At 39.4% G+C, this 16,732-nt stretch overlaps 1 protein-coding gene across 1 annotated transcript in view; it reads left to right on the top strand.

The window, feature by feature from the left end:
* The first annotated feature begins 11,775 nt into the window (after positions 1-11,775).
* Positions 11,776-16,732, top strand: part of cnih3 (cornichon family AMPA receptor auxiliary protein 3) — a 33,587-nt gene continuing 28,630 nt past the window's right edge. The window contains exon 1 of the mRNA XM_027153537.2: positions 11,776-12,190. Within this exon, the coding sequence (XP_027009338.1) occupies positions 12,113-12,190 (78 nt within the window). The 5' untranslated portion in view covers positions 11,776-12,112. The remainder of the gene's footprint in view (positions 12,191-16,732) is intronic.

The raw sequence follows: 16,732 nt of genomic DNA, 5'->3' as shown, positions 1-16,732 counted from the left end.
TATAATAATAAGATGAAGCAAAAATAAGGATAAAAATAAATTAAATAATATATACAATTAAAGTTTAAAATTAATTTTAAAAAGATTAATTTAAAATCTAAAATACTATATATCTATCCCTATCCTTAATGAACAAGCCGGAGGACAACGGCAAGCTCCCTGAGATGACATGAGGAAGAAACCTTGAGAGGAACCAGGCTCAGAAGGGAACCCATCCTCATTTGGGTGACACTGGACAGGAAATAATGTCAATGTAAATAATGTCCTTTCTACATCAGTTTATAACAGTGCAACTGAGAGCTCCTGAGGAACTAACGGGTCATTGCAAACTCTGAGTTCAGCACAGACATGATTGCTGATAAAGACCAGACCATACAGCTGACTGACACAACATCAGTTTAAAGAGAAGGTATGACGGTCTCCAGGCAGGAATAAACATTAAGAACAGTTAAAGCCTGGAAAAAGACCGGAGGCACATCTGACTGGAGTCTATGTCCACTATAGTCTCTGAGTTGAACATAATTTTGCTTTCGTTGCTCATCTGTCTCAGGGTTTGTGCATTTTGAGACGCATTTCTTCCCACCGTAGTTAAGAGTGGTCATTTGAGTTACTGATGTTTTCCTGTCATATTGAAATACATTAAAGTTTATACATTCTTTATTATTATTTTATTCCATAAATCAAGTTTACATGCACAAAATGTGTTTGGAACAAGATCTAATAGAACGAGGACTTGTAACATGTATGTATACAGTATAATATAAATCTAATGTTTTTTAAAAATGCTGTATGAAAAATCATTCAATGTCTATCATTTATTGTGGGATGTGGTAGCTCAGTGGTTAAGGTGTTCCGACGACTGGTCGGAAGGTCATTGGTTTGAATCCCAGGTCCACCAAGTTGCCTTTGCAGGGCCCCTGAGCAAGGCCGTTAACCCTCAACTGCTCAGGTGTATAAACTGAAATAAGAAAAATGTAAGTCACTCTGGAGAAGTGTGTCTGCTAAATGCTGTAAATGTAAATGTACTGAATGTCATGGGCTTACAGTAGCTGATGGTTCTGCTCCACACCAGCAGAGGGCCAATATACCGCTATGTTAATCCATTTCCTATTCAATTAGCTCATTTAGAGATAAATAAATTACTTCCATATTCATCCTTATTTCAGAAACATTATTTTATTTTACTTATTTTTTATTTTATTTTCACCTACACATTGTACTGCATTTTAATCTATTATTATCTGCTTTTTGTTTGGATGTAAATGTAGATTTGTTTAGCAGATTGCTCAGCCTCTGAGTTTCTTACCTGGACTGTAGTACCGATTAATTTCTGATCTTCACATCTTCTAATAAACTCTGAACACTGACCCTTCTGTGACCCGTTGTAGTAAGTAAGTAAGTTTATTTATAGAGCACATTTAAATTCAGCTTACACTGACCAAAGTGCTGCACAAAGCACAAGTAAAATTACAACACATAATAAAATGACCTTATCCAACAATAAGCATAAAAGAATAAAGATTTGTGTATCCAGTATCGCTCAGGACAGAGCTACAGGGACTAATTAGCACTATACATCATTATAGAGTTTGGTGCTGGTGTGCTGATTTGGGGAATGGCCTTACATGCATATGGTGTTCATTAAAAACAGCCAAATTACTCCCCAGTGGCCATAACAGAGGAGAACAAGAGTGCTGTGATTGGTAGATAGACCTGTCATTTAACTAGGTGGCAAAACGAGTTAAATGGCTGGAAATAATGCAGTTATAAAGTGTTGTTTCCTTTACAAGCTCTACATATTTTAATACACCAACCCAAGTTAATATAGTCTTCCCAGAAGGTTTTATGAATGTTATTATTGAAATCACAGGAGGAATCTGCATGCTTCGCACCAGTGTGATACACGGGAGAATGTTAGTGAGTTAATGGCTGTCATCCTTTCTGTCCAGTTGAGAAAAAAGGTATGAAAAATCATCTCAATCTTGCATTTAAAGTGAATTTGCTAAATCCAGCACGTGCTTATTTGTTGAATCCAAAATTATTACAATATGGCAAATTTAAATCCATATACTTTGCTTCAAGATACACGTACTACAGGTTTAATAGATTAACAAGTCAAAAAAAACTTTTTACTTCTTACATTTGTTTTCTTATCCAACCTCCAACCAAGTACTTGCTACCAATGTATTTAATGTGGTAGTTATTCACGTGTAATTGAAGACAAGCTGCTGCACTGCAGTATCATCCTACAGGATGTAAAATACTGCAATATGTTAATATAAAATGAGGTGTCTGTGTTACCTCTCTAAAAGCCATGAAGAGGGTTAATGGTCCACAACTGATGTCAGAAAAATGGCAGCCATTTGTCCAAACCTTGAAACATGCTCTTCATTCCTCTCAATGTTATTGCTCTCTAAATTAATAACTCAAGATGTTTCTGTTGACACCCTGTTTATGCACCGACAATCTGGTCATGCCATCTTCAGCTTTGATCAAATGATCTTTGTGTTAGATTTTACCATCTAATACTCCCAAGACCCAAACAGGCTGTACAGTCACAGCAAAGGACTCAGGTAGAGAGAGACGATGTAAAGTAGCAAAATTAATCCAGTCTACCGTGATTGTTCAGACTGGTCCTGAATGATGTGTCAGATGATGTGATCTGGAAAAGACTTTCAGACCAGCTGCTGTCTTCAACACAACCTGGTGAAAAGCCACTGCTGGTGGAAGTGCTTTCTCAGCCAGATGTCCAGATGTGTTTCTCAGCCAATAACCAACTTCTGAAGATGTTCAACTTCAGAGCACAACACATTGGATCTACCGTCTCCAGCTCCTGTGCCCAAACTGCATGCCCCTGGATCACATCATCTGAGCTTGTCTGTCTGGGTGAATGTTTAGTTTTGAAGCTAACCCTTATCACTTGGGCGAAACTTGTTATTGTTATTGTTATTGTTATTAATAAAGGAAAGTAAGAGAGAAGAATATGATATGTATTTTCTAATGTTTATGACTTACTGTAGTCAGAGTAATGTAGTCTTGTATCTATAAGTAAATATGGTCAGTTTGCAGAAACCTGCAGAAACCTTACTTTTGTGCTCTGTTCAGTTTTATGTAGTTGATTATTTATGATGATTCACTTTAATATTTTCATCATTGAATCAACCAAGTTAGTCAAAAAGTTTGCTCAACATATGAGAGCAACCAGTGACACAATCTCACCTAAGGCTTTACACAGCTTTACAAGTACAGGACAGGAAGAGTTAGATAAACTTATTACTACAGCTAAATCAACAACATGTTCACTAGACCCCATCCCAACTAAACTACTGAAAGAAGTGTTACATAAAGCTGGTGAGCCTCTTCTTAATATCATTAACTCCTCGTTATCTTTAGGTTACGTCCCGAAGTCTTTTAAGTTGGCAGTTATTAGGCCACTCATCAAAAAACCTAACTTAGATCCTAATGAACTATCAAATTACAGACCTATCTCACACCTAACGTTTATGTCTAAAATACTAGAAAAGGTTGTGTCTGTTCAACTGAGCTCCTTCTTACAGGAGAGCAACATCCTTGAAGAGTTTCAGTCAGGTTTCAGGCCCCATCATAGCACAGAAACTGCACTTGTTAAAGTTACAAACGACTTGTTCTTAGCTTCGGACCAAGACTGTATGTCACTATTAGTTCTACTTGACCTTAGTGCTGCATTCGACACTATAGATCACAACATTCTTCTAGATCGCTTACAATATTACACAGGTATTCATGGTCAGGCTTTAAGCTGGTTTAGATCCTACCTGTCTGACCGATACCATTTTGTAGAATTAAATGGTGAATCCTCCAGTTTACTACCAGTTAATTATGGGGTCCCTCAAGGATCAGTTCTAGGACCTCTGCTTTTCTCTATATACATGCTTCCATTAGGGAACATTATTAGAAGACATGGGATTAGTTTCCATTGTTATGCTGATGACACACAGTTATATATCTCATCAAAACCAGATGAAATAGCCACAGTGTCCAAATTAACTCAGTGCCTTAGAGAGATAAAAGACTGGATGAGCTGCAACTTTCTATTGTTAAACTCCGATAAGACAGAAATACTACTCATAGGTTCAAAAACCAGTGCACATAAACTCTCACAACTTAACTCCCATTTAGAGGGATGTACTATTACTAGTAGCTCGACAGTGAAAGACCTCGGTGTTATACTAGACAGTAACTTGTCTTTTAAAAATCATATCGCCCATACTACCAAAACAGCCTTCTTCCACCTTAGAAACATTGCCAAGCTGAGAAACATCCTGTCTGTATCTGATGCTGAGAAGCTAGTTCATGCGTTCATGACCTCTAGACTGGACTATTGTAATGCATTACTAGGTGGTTGTCCTGCATCTTTAATAAATAGGTTACAGTTAGTCCAAAATGCAGCTGCCAGAGTTCTCACTAGGACAAGAAAGTATGACCGTATAACCCCAATTTTATCATCTCTACACTGGCTACCTGTTAAGTATAGAATTGACTACAAACTGCTGCTACTTACGTACAAGGCTCTTAATGGTTTAGCTCCCATGTATCTAACTAGTCTTCTAACACGTTACAACCCTTCATGCTCTCTGAGATCACAAAACTCAGGACTTCTGCTAGTTCCCAGAATATCTAAGTCTACTAAAGGTGGTAGAGCGTTTTCTTATTTAGCTCCCAAACTTTGGAATAGTCTTCCTGATAGTGTTCGGGGCTCAGACACACTTTCCCAGTTTAAATGTAGATTAAAAACTCATCTCTTTAGTCAGGCGTACACATAATACATCCCATAATATCATGCACCAGTACATCAGACCAGCACATTTTTATGAACAGCAGATATGTTAATCCCTTTCCACTGCTTCTCTCTTTGTACCCATCCCGAGGCATCCAGACACTGTACCAGCTCCCATCGTCCTCTGTGGGACGAAGCCTTTGGACGTCCACTGAGCCGAGGCCGACTCTAAGAATCCTGAGACATCTCCAGTTAGACTCTGTGGTACTCAGGAGATCCGAAGTCCATGAACCTCACACCAATACCACATTTAACTGACTGTATATTACAATCACACCCCCAGTGTCACCCATATGAGGATGGGTTCCCCCTCGAGTCCGGTTCCTCTCAAGGTTTCTTCCTTTACCAATTTAAGGGAGTTTTTCCTTGCCACTGCTGCCTGAGTCACCTCATACTTGCTCATAGGGGAATAAATACATACACATTGTGAACTATATACAACTAATAATAATCTAGAATTTTCATTCTGTTAATTCTTATTTCTTTTATTATTCGTTATTTCTTTTATCATTAATTATGTTTACCTTCTGCTCTGTGTTTATGTTCTGTAAAGCTGCTTTGTGACAATGTCTACTGTAAAAAGCGCTATACAAATAAACTTGAATTGAATTGAATTGAAAAAGGCTTTGCAGCAGACAGACACAATTGTGTTGTATTTGGTTATTTTACATGTCCTCCGCATGGTTTAAGGTTTTAAGACCCTCTGGTTTCCTCCACCAGTCCAAAGACTGATAGACCTCTTTAAATTGTCCACAATAGGCCCGGACTCTCCTCGTATAGTCCCCTGCAGCCCTCTGTAGGTTTTTTAAAAAGTAAACATTTATAAGATATGATTATAAAAAATATATTCTAGAGTAAACATCTCACGGTCACTACAAAACTGCAAGTAACATATCTATAGCCTAATTACTGTAATTACATTTGATTGATTTTCCACTAATTTATAGGAGTTTAAAGGAAATGTACAGCACAAGCTGTCTGAAAAAGCAAGGTGACGGAAACATAATTATTTAGATGACCGTTGCCATTCTGTGGGGTTATGCTGGCCAGATAAAAGTAGTAAATGGACCAGAAATAAACCTCAGGGTTTTCCCAGCTCATCAGACCCACAACCAAACAACACAGATCTGGTCACACCAAAGATATAGCACTGTTTATACTTAAGAGAGAATTGAGACTATGTAAACTATTAAAATTGCACATTTAAATTGTATTTAGACGAAAGCTTTCACTTATCTTTATAAATATGACACTGTAAATTTTACACTGCAGTTCTTTGACCAAAATCTGAATGAACATACTATTGTGTGTGACAGCCAGCTAGATCTTATATCTACCACTAGATGGCGGCAGAGACCAGATATAGACATTGTGTTAGACTTACTTCTGCCACTGTAGGGAGACAGAGAGCACCTCCTTCAATTAAACTCAGACTTGAGTAAACTTTCCCAGATGTTAGTCGCTCAGTGTTAATATTTAGCCCTTAATTTTACTCCTAAGTAAAATCTGGTAATTGCTCTGGCTTCTTTTGTCAATTCTCGAGTTCCTTCCATGTGTGTACTTCTGCAGCTACAAACAGGAAGCTGAGGCTATCCTGAACACAGTCACAATTATAACATCAAAATATTTTTTTTTTACCTGGTCTTTTTCAAGCCATGTTTATTTAACATCTCTTATCAACAAGGCTTTTCTTTGATTTTTCTGTTTCATTGGCAAAAACTTTCTTAGTGGAAAACTATTTGATTTGTTAGAATTGTATTCTTCTTCATAGATTCATTCATTCACTCATTCATTCATCTTCTACCGCTTATCCGAACTTCTCGGGTCACGGGGAGCCTGTGCCTATCTCAGGCGTCATCGGACATCGAGGCAGGATACACCCTGGACGGAGTGCCAACCCATCACAGGGCACACACACACACACTCTCATTCACTCACACACACACACTACGGACAATTTTCCAGAGATGCCAATCAACCTACCATGCATGTCTTTGGACCGGGGGAGGAAACCGGAGAACCCGGAGGAAACCCCCGAGGCACGGGGAGAACATGCAAACTCCACACACACAAGGCGGAGGTGGGAATCGAACCCCCAACCCTGGAGGTGTGAGGCGAACATGCTAACCACTAAGCCACTGTGCCCCCCCCCCCCTTCTTCATAGATTCTTCTTTTAAAATGTTATCAGTCTAAAAGAACACATATGTAATTACTTTCTCTTACAGCTGTACTCGTGTTCAATGCACGTGAATGGAACCTGTTTTGGTGTGTTGTAATGATGTCACGTGCAGCTTCTCTGCCCAAAACAGTGGACAATGTGGAGCAATCTTGAGTTTGCCTGATCATGTGTTAATCCTGGAGGAACTAATTATTGTACCATTCATTTGAACTATGTATGGAAATCCCAGATCAGAAAATACTCAAACCAGTATCTGAAATACTAAAACCAGCTCTTCTGCACTGCTGGTGCCAACAAACTTGCTACGATCAAAGACACAGAGACCCTTTTATTTCATTCTGATGATTGATGTGAACATTTCAAGTGCTTTACCTCTGTCTGTATTATTTTTTGCAGTGAACTCCTGCACATTGACTGATTATATAACTCCATGGATCCTAGCATTGACCCTGTGGCTCTTTTTCATCGTTAGTGCAGCTGATTGCTGAATTCAGTTCCAACACATACTGTACCTCCAGCATACATCTCAGGAAGGAAATCATCCTAGTGTTTAACAAGTGTGGGTGAAGGTGGTGGTGAGATGTCTTCCACAGATATAGAAATAGCTTGTTTAACTTTGTTTTCTTCATATTTAACTCATTCCATAAGCCACTGTCACATACTGTATGCATAGATTTGAAGAGGGATGTGGCATATCTTGAACGCTATTGGCTACTGGGTAAATCTGTCACACACTTTAGCACACTTTTTTGTCTCATATGTAATATAAATATGTCCATATAACCCCCGACCTGTATAACTACAGTGTACATAACACAATAACTAAAGATAGGAGTGGTAATTTGGTGGTTTCTTTATGCTAAGCTAATAAAAATATTATTAAAACATTTAATTAATGCATGTGGGTTGGTGAGAAGGATGACCTAACACTTGGTTCTTGTCTCCTAATGATTTACGTTAATGTTAGTCTAATCTTCAACATTTCCCTGAGCAGTGCTGTTGTTTCTACGTGCCTCAAGACAACGTGCCTCAAAGAAGTCTACAGTGTCCTGCCTCGGAGACTATCGTCCCGTTGCACTCACACCCATTGTAACGAAGTGCTTTGAGAAGCTTGTCATGATGCACATCAAGACCCAGTTACCACCCTCACTGGACCCCCTAGAGTTTGCGTATCATCCAAACTACTCCATGGACGATGACATTGCCACAGACCTTCATTTAGCCCTCACCCACCAACACAATATAGACACTTACGTACGAATGCTGTTCATAGACTTTAGTTCAGCATTCAACACCGAACACTGCTGTGACTGAACACCTCCTTCTGGAACTGGATCCTGGACTTTCTGACTGAGAGACCTCGGTCAGTCCGGATCGGGAACAGCATCTCCAACACCACCACCCTGAGCACTGGAGCCCCTCAGGGCTGCGTACTTAGCCCACTGCTGTTCACCTTGCTGACCCACGACTGTGCAGCAATGCACAGATCGAACCATATCATCAAGTTCCAGATGACACGACCGTGGTGGGTCTCATCAGCAAGAACAAGGAGTCAGCATACAGAGAGGAAGTGCAAAAGCCTGGTGTAGATCCAACAACCAGTCTCCGAATGTTGTTGACTTCAGGAGAGCACAGAGCGACCACCGTCTTCTGAACATCAAAGGATCGTGTGTAGAGATCAACAATTTCTTGCTGTTCATCTATTGGAGAACTTCAACACCAGCTGAATATTGGTCACTCAACACCAGCTGCATCTCCAAGAAAGCCCAGCAGCGTCTCTACTTCTTACGAAGGCTGAGAAAAGCACACACACACACACACACACACACACACACACCCTGACTATGTTCTACAGAGGGACCAGTGAGAGCATTCTGAGAAGCTGCATCACTGTCTGGTTTGGTCTCAAGACCCTGCAGCAGATAGTGAGGACAGCTGAGAAGATCATTGGAGTGTCTCTTCCCTCTATCATGGACATCTACTGTACATTGTGTATGACCCCACACACCCCTCACACACACTATTCACCCTCCTGTTGTCTGGAAGCATTCGGGCCCTCACAGTTTCTTTCCACAAGCCATCAGACTCCTCAATAACTGAACTAAACTGTACCGAGTACAACACACACTCACGCACAATCAACCGTATGGACTACACTGACCTACACCCCATACACACTCTTCCTCTATAAATCCATGTATTCAGCACCACATATATCAAACTCTTTACATGCTGTTTTGCACACAGTTTTCGCTCTTGAGTTTTTTCATGCTGTCGATTGCTGTTTTACTTTACAGTACATCACCTCATGTAACTGCTGCTATAATACTAATGTGTTAATTCCAGTATTTCTGCACACGCAGTACATACAACATATTGAACATACAGTATTTACACTGGTCAGTGCTGCTTTTGTGTATTGTATTTTGTGTAATGTCTTTTATTTGTCCTGCACTGTGTTTTGTCCTGCACAGTCTTTCTGTCCTGTCTTGCACGGTTTGCACAGATGCACTTTATACGGCTACTTACTAAGTCCTTATAGCTCTGTCTTTGTTTTATGTAGCACCATGATCCTGGAGAAACGTCGTCTTATTTCACTGTGTACCGCTATATATCAGCTATATATGGTTGTAATGACAATAAAAGCTTCTATGTTAACATGGGTAAATTCATTCATTCATTCATTCATTTTCTACCACTTTTATCTGAACTACCTCAGGTCACGGGGAGCCTGTGCCTATCTCAGGCGTCATCGGGCATCGAGGCAGGATACAGTGCCAACCCCATCACAGGGCACACACACACTCTCTCATTCACTCACACACACACTCACACACTACGGACAATTTTCCAGAGATGCCACCGTGCCCAACATGGGTAAATTATTTCTTGAAATTAATATTAAAGAAAAGATACAAGTGTATGCAGAATTAAGTGATTTATTATCCTTGAAAACCTGTTCACTGTGTACCAGTGAGGGCACAATGTGAGCAACCAAATTGTGGGCTGCCCAAATTGGTCCTGTTCTGTGGAGTCAGCATCATACTGATTGGGCTCACGTCTATTGGGGATTATGTATGAAATTGGCCCCATGCCAGTGACTTGATGTGGGTATATTAGGGGAGAAAGGTTAGTAGTAGCTTCAGGGCAAAATCACAATAACCCCACATGGGATTTGCTTGACCATTTCAGAGTGTCACTTAGAAATCCTATGCTGGGCTTATGAATGGAAAAAAGGCTGTTGCCCAAGTCTAAACTTACCCGCAATAGCTTCCAAAATGGGATTCATGTGGAAATGCCAGTGTTATTCTTGTGAACCTCTTGTTAATTGTTTATAACCATTATACTCACATAACTAAACTACAGCCGTTCCACATAGGATTTGTGTGGGCATTCCACAGTGTGAGCTGTCCACTGAAACCCACTCTGAGCCATTATTTCTTGGGATTTGTACACGTTAGCCTACAGATTCCCATCGTTGGTCCTAGAGTAACCCAAGACCTACATATTTTAGTGTTTTCCCTGATCTAAAGTGATGACTTCATCTCAGGAGGGTCTGTTCAATGGAAAGATAAATCCACTAATTCGATAAGTCGAGTGTTTTGAGAATAGGCAAACACACGCCGGACAAGACGAGGGTTAGAATCCTGTGCTTTAGCCGATGAGCTCACTGTCTGCAGCTCTCCCATAAAGGGCTGAGGTACTTCTATGAATATAAGATTTGTTTGTATGTAAGTATAAAAGTAATATGTAGTATGTCTGATAAATAATGTGACATTTCAAAGTCTATCCGCAAGATGGCGCCAATGTATGTAGGTGAGAAAGTCTTCGTGAGGTTGCAAAAGCAGAAGTACGTAAGCTGGACCGGAAAAGGCCTTTCGGTGCTTTGGTAATAAACCTCACATTTAACAACAATCCCAGTCATTTAAAAGTTTAAGCTTAATGACTTCAGTTTAATTACAAAACAGCACAAATGTGTTAGGACAGAGGAAATGGGTTGGAGCCCAGACTAGAGGATGAGGAAGGGATCTGTACATCCACCTGTTTAATACAGAACCATACTGAGTGTGAGGAAGAGGACTCTCTCTCTCTCTCTCTTATTCTCTATTTGCGGCTACTTCTACAACGAAATCAAAAAAAAAAAAAAAAATCAAGACTCAATAGAGAGAGAGTATTCAGGAATTTTTAATAAAAAAAATCCATATATATTCTTTTAATTCTACTATACTTCTCTATCTCTATATATATTATATCTATATTATATCTATTTATATATTATATATCTCTATCTCATTCATTATTATTTTTTATTATTCTCTTCTCTTTTATTATTCTCCATCAATTATTTATATCTATATATCTATCTCTCTGATTTCTATATCTATTTTCACTTACTGTTATATCTCTATACTACTCTCCCTCTAACTCCTCTTTATCTATCTATATGTATATATCTCTTATTAATTTTTAATCTACCCCCTCATCTCTTTTACTTTTTCATCTATCTCTCTCTATATATCTCTCTTCTCTCTTCATTCTTATTTCTCTCTCTCTCTTCTTCCTTTTTTCATCTGTCTCTCTGTCTCTCTCTCTCTCTCTCTCTCTCTCTCTCCTTTCTCTTCTTCCTTTTTCATCTCTCTCTCTCTCTCTCTCTCTCTCTCTCTCGCTCTCTCTCTCCCTCCCTCCCCTCTCTCTATTCTTTCGCTCGCTCGCTCGCGCTCTCTCTCTCTATCTCCTCTATTATTATTCTCTCTCTCTCTCTCTCTCTCTCTCTCTCTCTCTCTCTCTCTCTCTCTCTCTCTCTCTCTCTCTTTCCTCCCATTCCTCCCGCAGTAATCTCTCTTCCACAACAAACCGGTGCTCAGTGTGTTCACGCATCCCTGATAACCGCACACGAGTCTTTCATCCTCTCTCATCATCGCATCTCTCTTCAGATGGCAGTCATGGGATTTTACTTTTGAAACAGAAACAGAAAAACAGGGCTAGTAAAAGGATGAGACGTGTCGCTGTGCTGGATGAAGATGTTTGAATCCTGGCTGGTTTGAAAGCGCTTTTTTCTCCCATCTTTTCTTTTATCTTTTTTGACGGCGTTTGGAAATTAAAATAGTGATCAATAATGTTCACGTTCGCTGCCTTCTGTTACATGCTTTCTCTGGTCCTTTGTGCATCTCTCATCTTCTTCGCCATCTGGCATGTAAGTGTCTGCATCTGTCGTTACCTGTGTATCTCATACAGTAGCATTATTTCAGCATCTCATTAATAATCGATGCTTCAGTTTCCTCTGTAACACACTTTGACTCTCAAGTTCAATGTGATGAGAAATATCCATCTTAGTATCTGAGGAATCATATTATATCCTGATTTATGATAACTTATGCGTAGCCTACTTGCTTGATCAGATTTAACCCATTTATTTCACTGCAGATTATTATGATGCAGTGTAACCTCTGTAAATGCAAATCCACACAGTTAGGATGATAAACAGTCTCAAGTTCCAGTCTCAAGTTTTTAATGAGGTGATGATGGAGACGCCGTGTCAGGGAGTTTCTCCGTCACAGATTTTCCCACATGAAAATGTAATGATTTCACCTGATTTTTTTTTGTTCTTTTTTTTTTTTTGCATAATGCAGGATGAACGAGTGTGACCGGCATGTTTGGGGATTTCTCTGTCCCTGTTTTCTTTGCACATTACCTACGCATCACATCACCATCTTTGAGATTTGGCCCAGTTCACTCACTCCTTCATCCTGAGTTTTCTTTCTCCAGGCACATTATGTAAAAAATGACTCAGGTAGTAATGGGGATTATTGTCTTGCCCAGTATTTTTCCTTCAAATTATTTACAGAAAGAAACGTATTGTTCTGCAATCTTTACAAGATATCGTACAAATCTCATTAGTCATTACCCTATAGGTCTAATTCATAAACGCTGTATAGTTAACAGTGCATTCATTTGTTTGTCCTTTTAACCTGTGCTAAAATATTATAGTGCTCACGGACTAACAGTAAACCTTTACTTGAGTAATACTTATTCTGACATGGAGATGCTTTATTGTAGTCTCTTAGAATCCTTCCTTTGTTTCAAGAAGCAAATGAATTTTAGAAGTGAAGGCAATGCTTAGTGTTAAGACAATTTAGTGTTAACGAGTATGTGCTTATAACCACAGCAGGGCCAGTAAAACCTCCCAATGATGGCATTAGCTCATTAAATCCGCATGTGGCATCATAGTTTACACACAGTGTCGCCTTCTGTATGGCTTCAGAGAGAAGTTTCATTTCTCTGTTTGCCATGAAATCAATCCCTAACCTGAAGATTCTACATTCTATTGGAGGTTAAAGCATGTAACGGAAGTGAGAAGCGGAAGCTCATCGGTTAATATGTCGGTTTGCAAATTAGAAGGTTGTGAGCTCAAATCCAGAGACCACCAAGCTGCCACTGTTGGGATCTTAAAGAAGAGCCTTAAATAGTTTAATCCTCAACCATTCAGTTGTCAGTTGCTATGGATAAGGTTGTCTACTGAATGCTGTAAATGAAACTGAACCAGACCTGCAAAGAACGTTGTCTATGTTTATTTCTGCTTTTTTTTTTTTCTTTTTTTTTTTTTAATCGAATCGCTGTTTTTTTTCCTGATCAAATCTGCAAGAGTTTATTCTTCAGCACTTTCCGCAGTCTGCAGTCAAAGTGTCCAGGCATTTTCAGGAGTTGTGTTTTGTGTCTTTTGTAGCAGGCAGTCATATAAATTGACAAATATCCAGTATAACCATCCAGTAATGCTGATCATCCTTGATCCACCCATAACAGCAGCACACACACAGCAAGGTCAGCACTGCTACTCTGGTGGCTCATTTTCACTGGGGTTGCTGAAATATTGTGTATATCAGCAGAAGGTCTACAGTCATCACACACACACAGGGTCACCTACAGTATATAGTAGGTGTACCTGATAAAATGGCCAGTAAATGTAAGTATGTGTTAGGTAAACCTAATAAAGTGTGTCAGAGTGTGTATATGCTAATATTTTGCAAAATCACGTAAATAGCTAATGTATTATGTAGGTCAGTTCCTAAACGCTTATTAGTTTGATTGTTTCTGAGCACAGACACTAGTGCAGTCTGGGGGAGGAAGTGTGCTGATGTGTGTTTTATTGTCGTTTGTAGGAAAGTGTTTATCATGTTATTTTCCTCGAGCTTCAGCAGAACAGATAACGGCTTTCCTAGCAGATAAAACTGTACATCTGCATGTTATAATAACTTCTACCAAATTAGCTTTTGGCATGTTTTCAGTATAAGTTATTATTATTATTATTATTATTATTATTATTATTATTATTATTATTATTATTATTATTATTATTATTATTATTATTATTCATTCATTCACTCATTTTACTACCACTTTATCCGAACTTATCGGGTCACGGGGAGCCTGTGCCTATCTCAGGCGTCATCGGGCATCGAGGCAGGATACACCCTGGACGGAGTGCCAACACATCACAGGGCACACACACACTCTCATTCACTCACACACTCACACACTACGGACAATTTTCCAGAGATGCCAATCAACCTACCATGCATGTCTTTGGACCGGGGGAGGAAACCGGAGTACCCGGAGGAAACCCCCGAGGCACGGGGAGAACATGCAAACTCCACACACACAAGGTGGAGGCGGGAATCGAACCCCCGACCCTGGAGGTGTGAGGCGAACGTGCTAACCGCTAAGCCACCGTGCACCCCCCATTATTATTATTATTATTATTATTATTATTATTATTATTATTATTATTATTATTGTTGTTGTTATTGTTATTATTATTATTATTATCACTCTTGGATGCACAATTCAACTCGATAAACTGTTGCAGAAAGGACATTATTTCCTGTCCAGTGTCACCCAAATGACGATGAGGTTCACTTCTGAATCTGGTTCTTCTCAAGGTTTCTTCCTCACCTCATTTTAGAGAGATTTTCCTCACCACGGTCACCTCAGGCTTGATCATTAGTAATTAGTAATTTAATGTCAATTAAATTAAATGCTCAATTGCATTTAATTTGTAAAGTGCCTTTAAAAAATGGGATTTTTGGTCTAATTGAAGTATTAAATAAGATCTTTATCAAAATGTTCATTACAGTTTGCATGAACAGACTGAACAAACTGACCCAGTTCAAGTGTGTTTGAGTCTTTGTTAACATTTTAAGAGAACCGTTCAATTATTTATGTGCCACTTGTGTTTTCCACATCAGAGACCATTTATTTTTGAACTGTGGATTTGTATGTAATCATTATAGAATGGGCAATCATGAATAATGCAGGATACAGTCAGAATTTTAAGTAACATATTGCATGTAAAGAGGGAATGCCTGTGTTATTGTGTACTCCATAACTGAGGGATGCAAAAGTAAGCAAATTTATATGGATTATAACATGATATAATAATCAAAATATTTTATCAACCAAATTCCATAGGGTAGGGGGACACGGTGGCTTAGTGGTTAGCACGTTCGCCTCACACCTCCTGGGTTGGGGGTTCGATTCCCACCTCCGCCTTGTGTGTGTGGAGTTTGCATGTTCTCCCCGTGCCTCGGGGGTTTCCTCCGGGTACTCCGGTTTCCTCCCCCGGTCCAAAGACATGCATGGTAGGTTGATTGGCATCTCTGGAAAATTGTCCGTAGTGTGTGTGTGTGTGTGTGTGTGTGTGTGTGTGTGTGTGTGTGTGTGAGTGAATGAGAGTGTGTGTGTGTGTGCCCTGTGATGGGTTGGCACTCCGTCCAGGGTGTATCCTGCCTCGATGCCCGATGACGCCTGAGATAGGCACAGGCTCCCCGTGACCCGAGAAGTTCAGATAAGCGGTAGAAGATGAATGAATGAATGAATTCCATAGGAATCTGTAATTAAAATGCATTGTTTTATTATATCTATATAGTTAAGGGTTACTATATTCTTGAGAACGAACGAGGTGATGGATGGATATACAGTATGATAGATGTGTGACGATGTAAAACACCGTGATAACAAAATCTGAGATGATTCCCAAGTACAGTGCTTTCTTTACTTGAATGTAAAATTTTGCGATGTTACAAAAATGTGTCACATATTTACACATAATTTAAAAACATCCACAAATAGGTACAGAGCCGAAATCACATAATATGATGATCTATTGATCTGACCAGGGCTGTTTTCTTTCTAACCGTAGGACGCTATTCATCTAATTGCTCCTCGTCGAGCACAAATATCAAAGCTGTCAATCAAAATATTCCCAAACTTACTATCCAAAGTGGCTTTTCAATACACACATACATTGGTAGCGCAGTCACGGAACACCAGTGACAAATAATCTTCTGTTTTACCTCCTTTGAAACTAGTAAAGGCACATGGTGATAGTAAAAAAAACAACACTCACCAGTAATTCTGATTTATTGAGGATTGGAACCACACAGAGTTGAGAGAACTCTTCAGAGATATCATTTATAGACTGTCTCACAGCGATACATGTTTGTTAACACATCCTTACCTTGAATTGCCAATTCCTGGGCAAAGAGCTGTAGGACTTGTACTATCTGTCTGTGTGGACTTGTCAGGTATCGTAGGCATCTTGTGATAGAAGGGGTGCGTTTGCCTTCTTATAGAGCGTTCCTTTTCCATCTCAATGTTGACATCTTAGTGGCTGATGTAAAACACCACCCTGGTGTTATCAGTCTGCACTAGTTTGTGTGACCCCCGGATGATTTTGCAG

This window comes from Tachysurus fulvidraco, chromosome 16 (genome assembly GCF_022655615.1).
Source record: "Tachysurus fulvidraco isolate hzauxx_2018 chromosome 16, HZAU_PFXX_2.0, whole genome shotgun sequence".
Lineage (NCBI taxonomy): Eukaryota > Metazoa > Chordata > Actinopteri > Siluriformes > Bagridae > Tachysurus > Tachysurus fulvidraco.
This window is presented reverse-complemented; position numbering and strand designations above follow the sequence as displayed.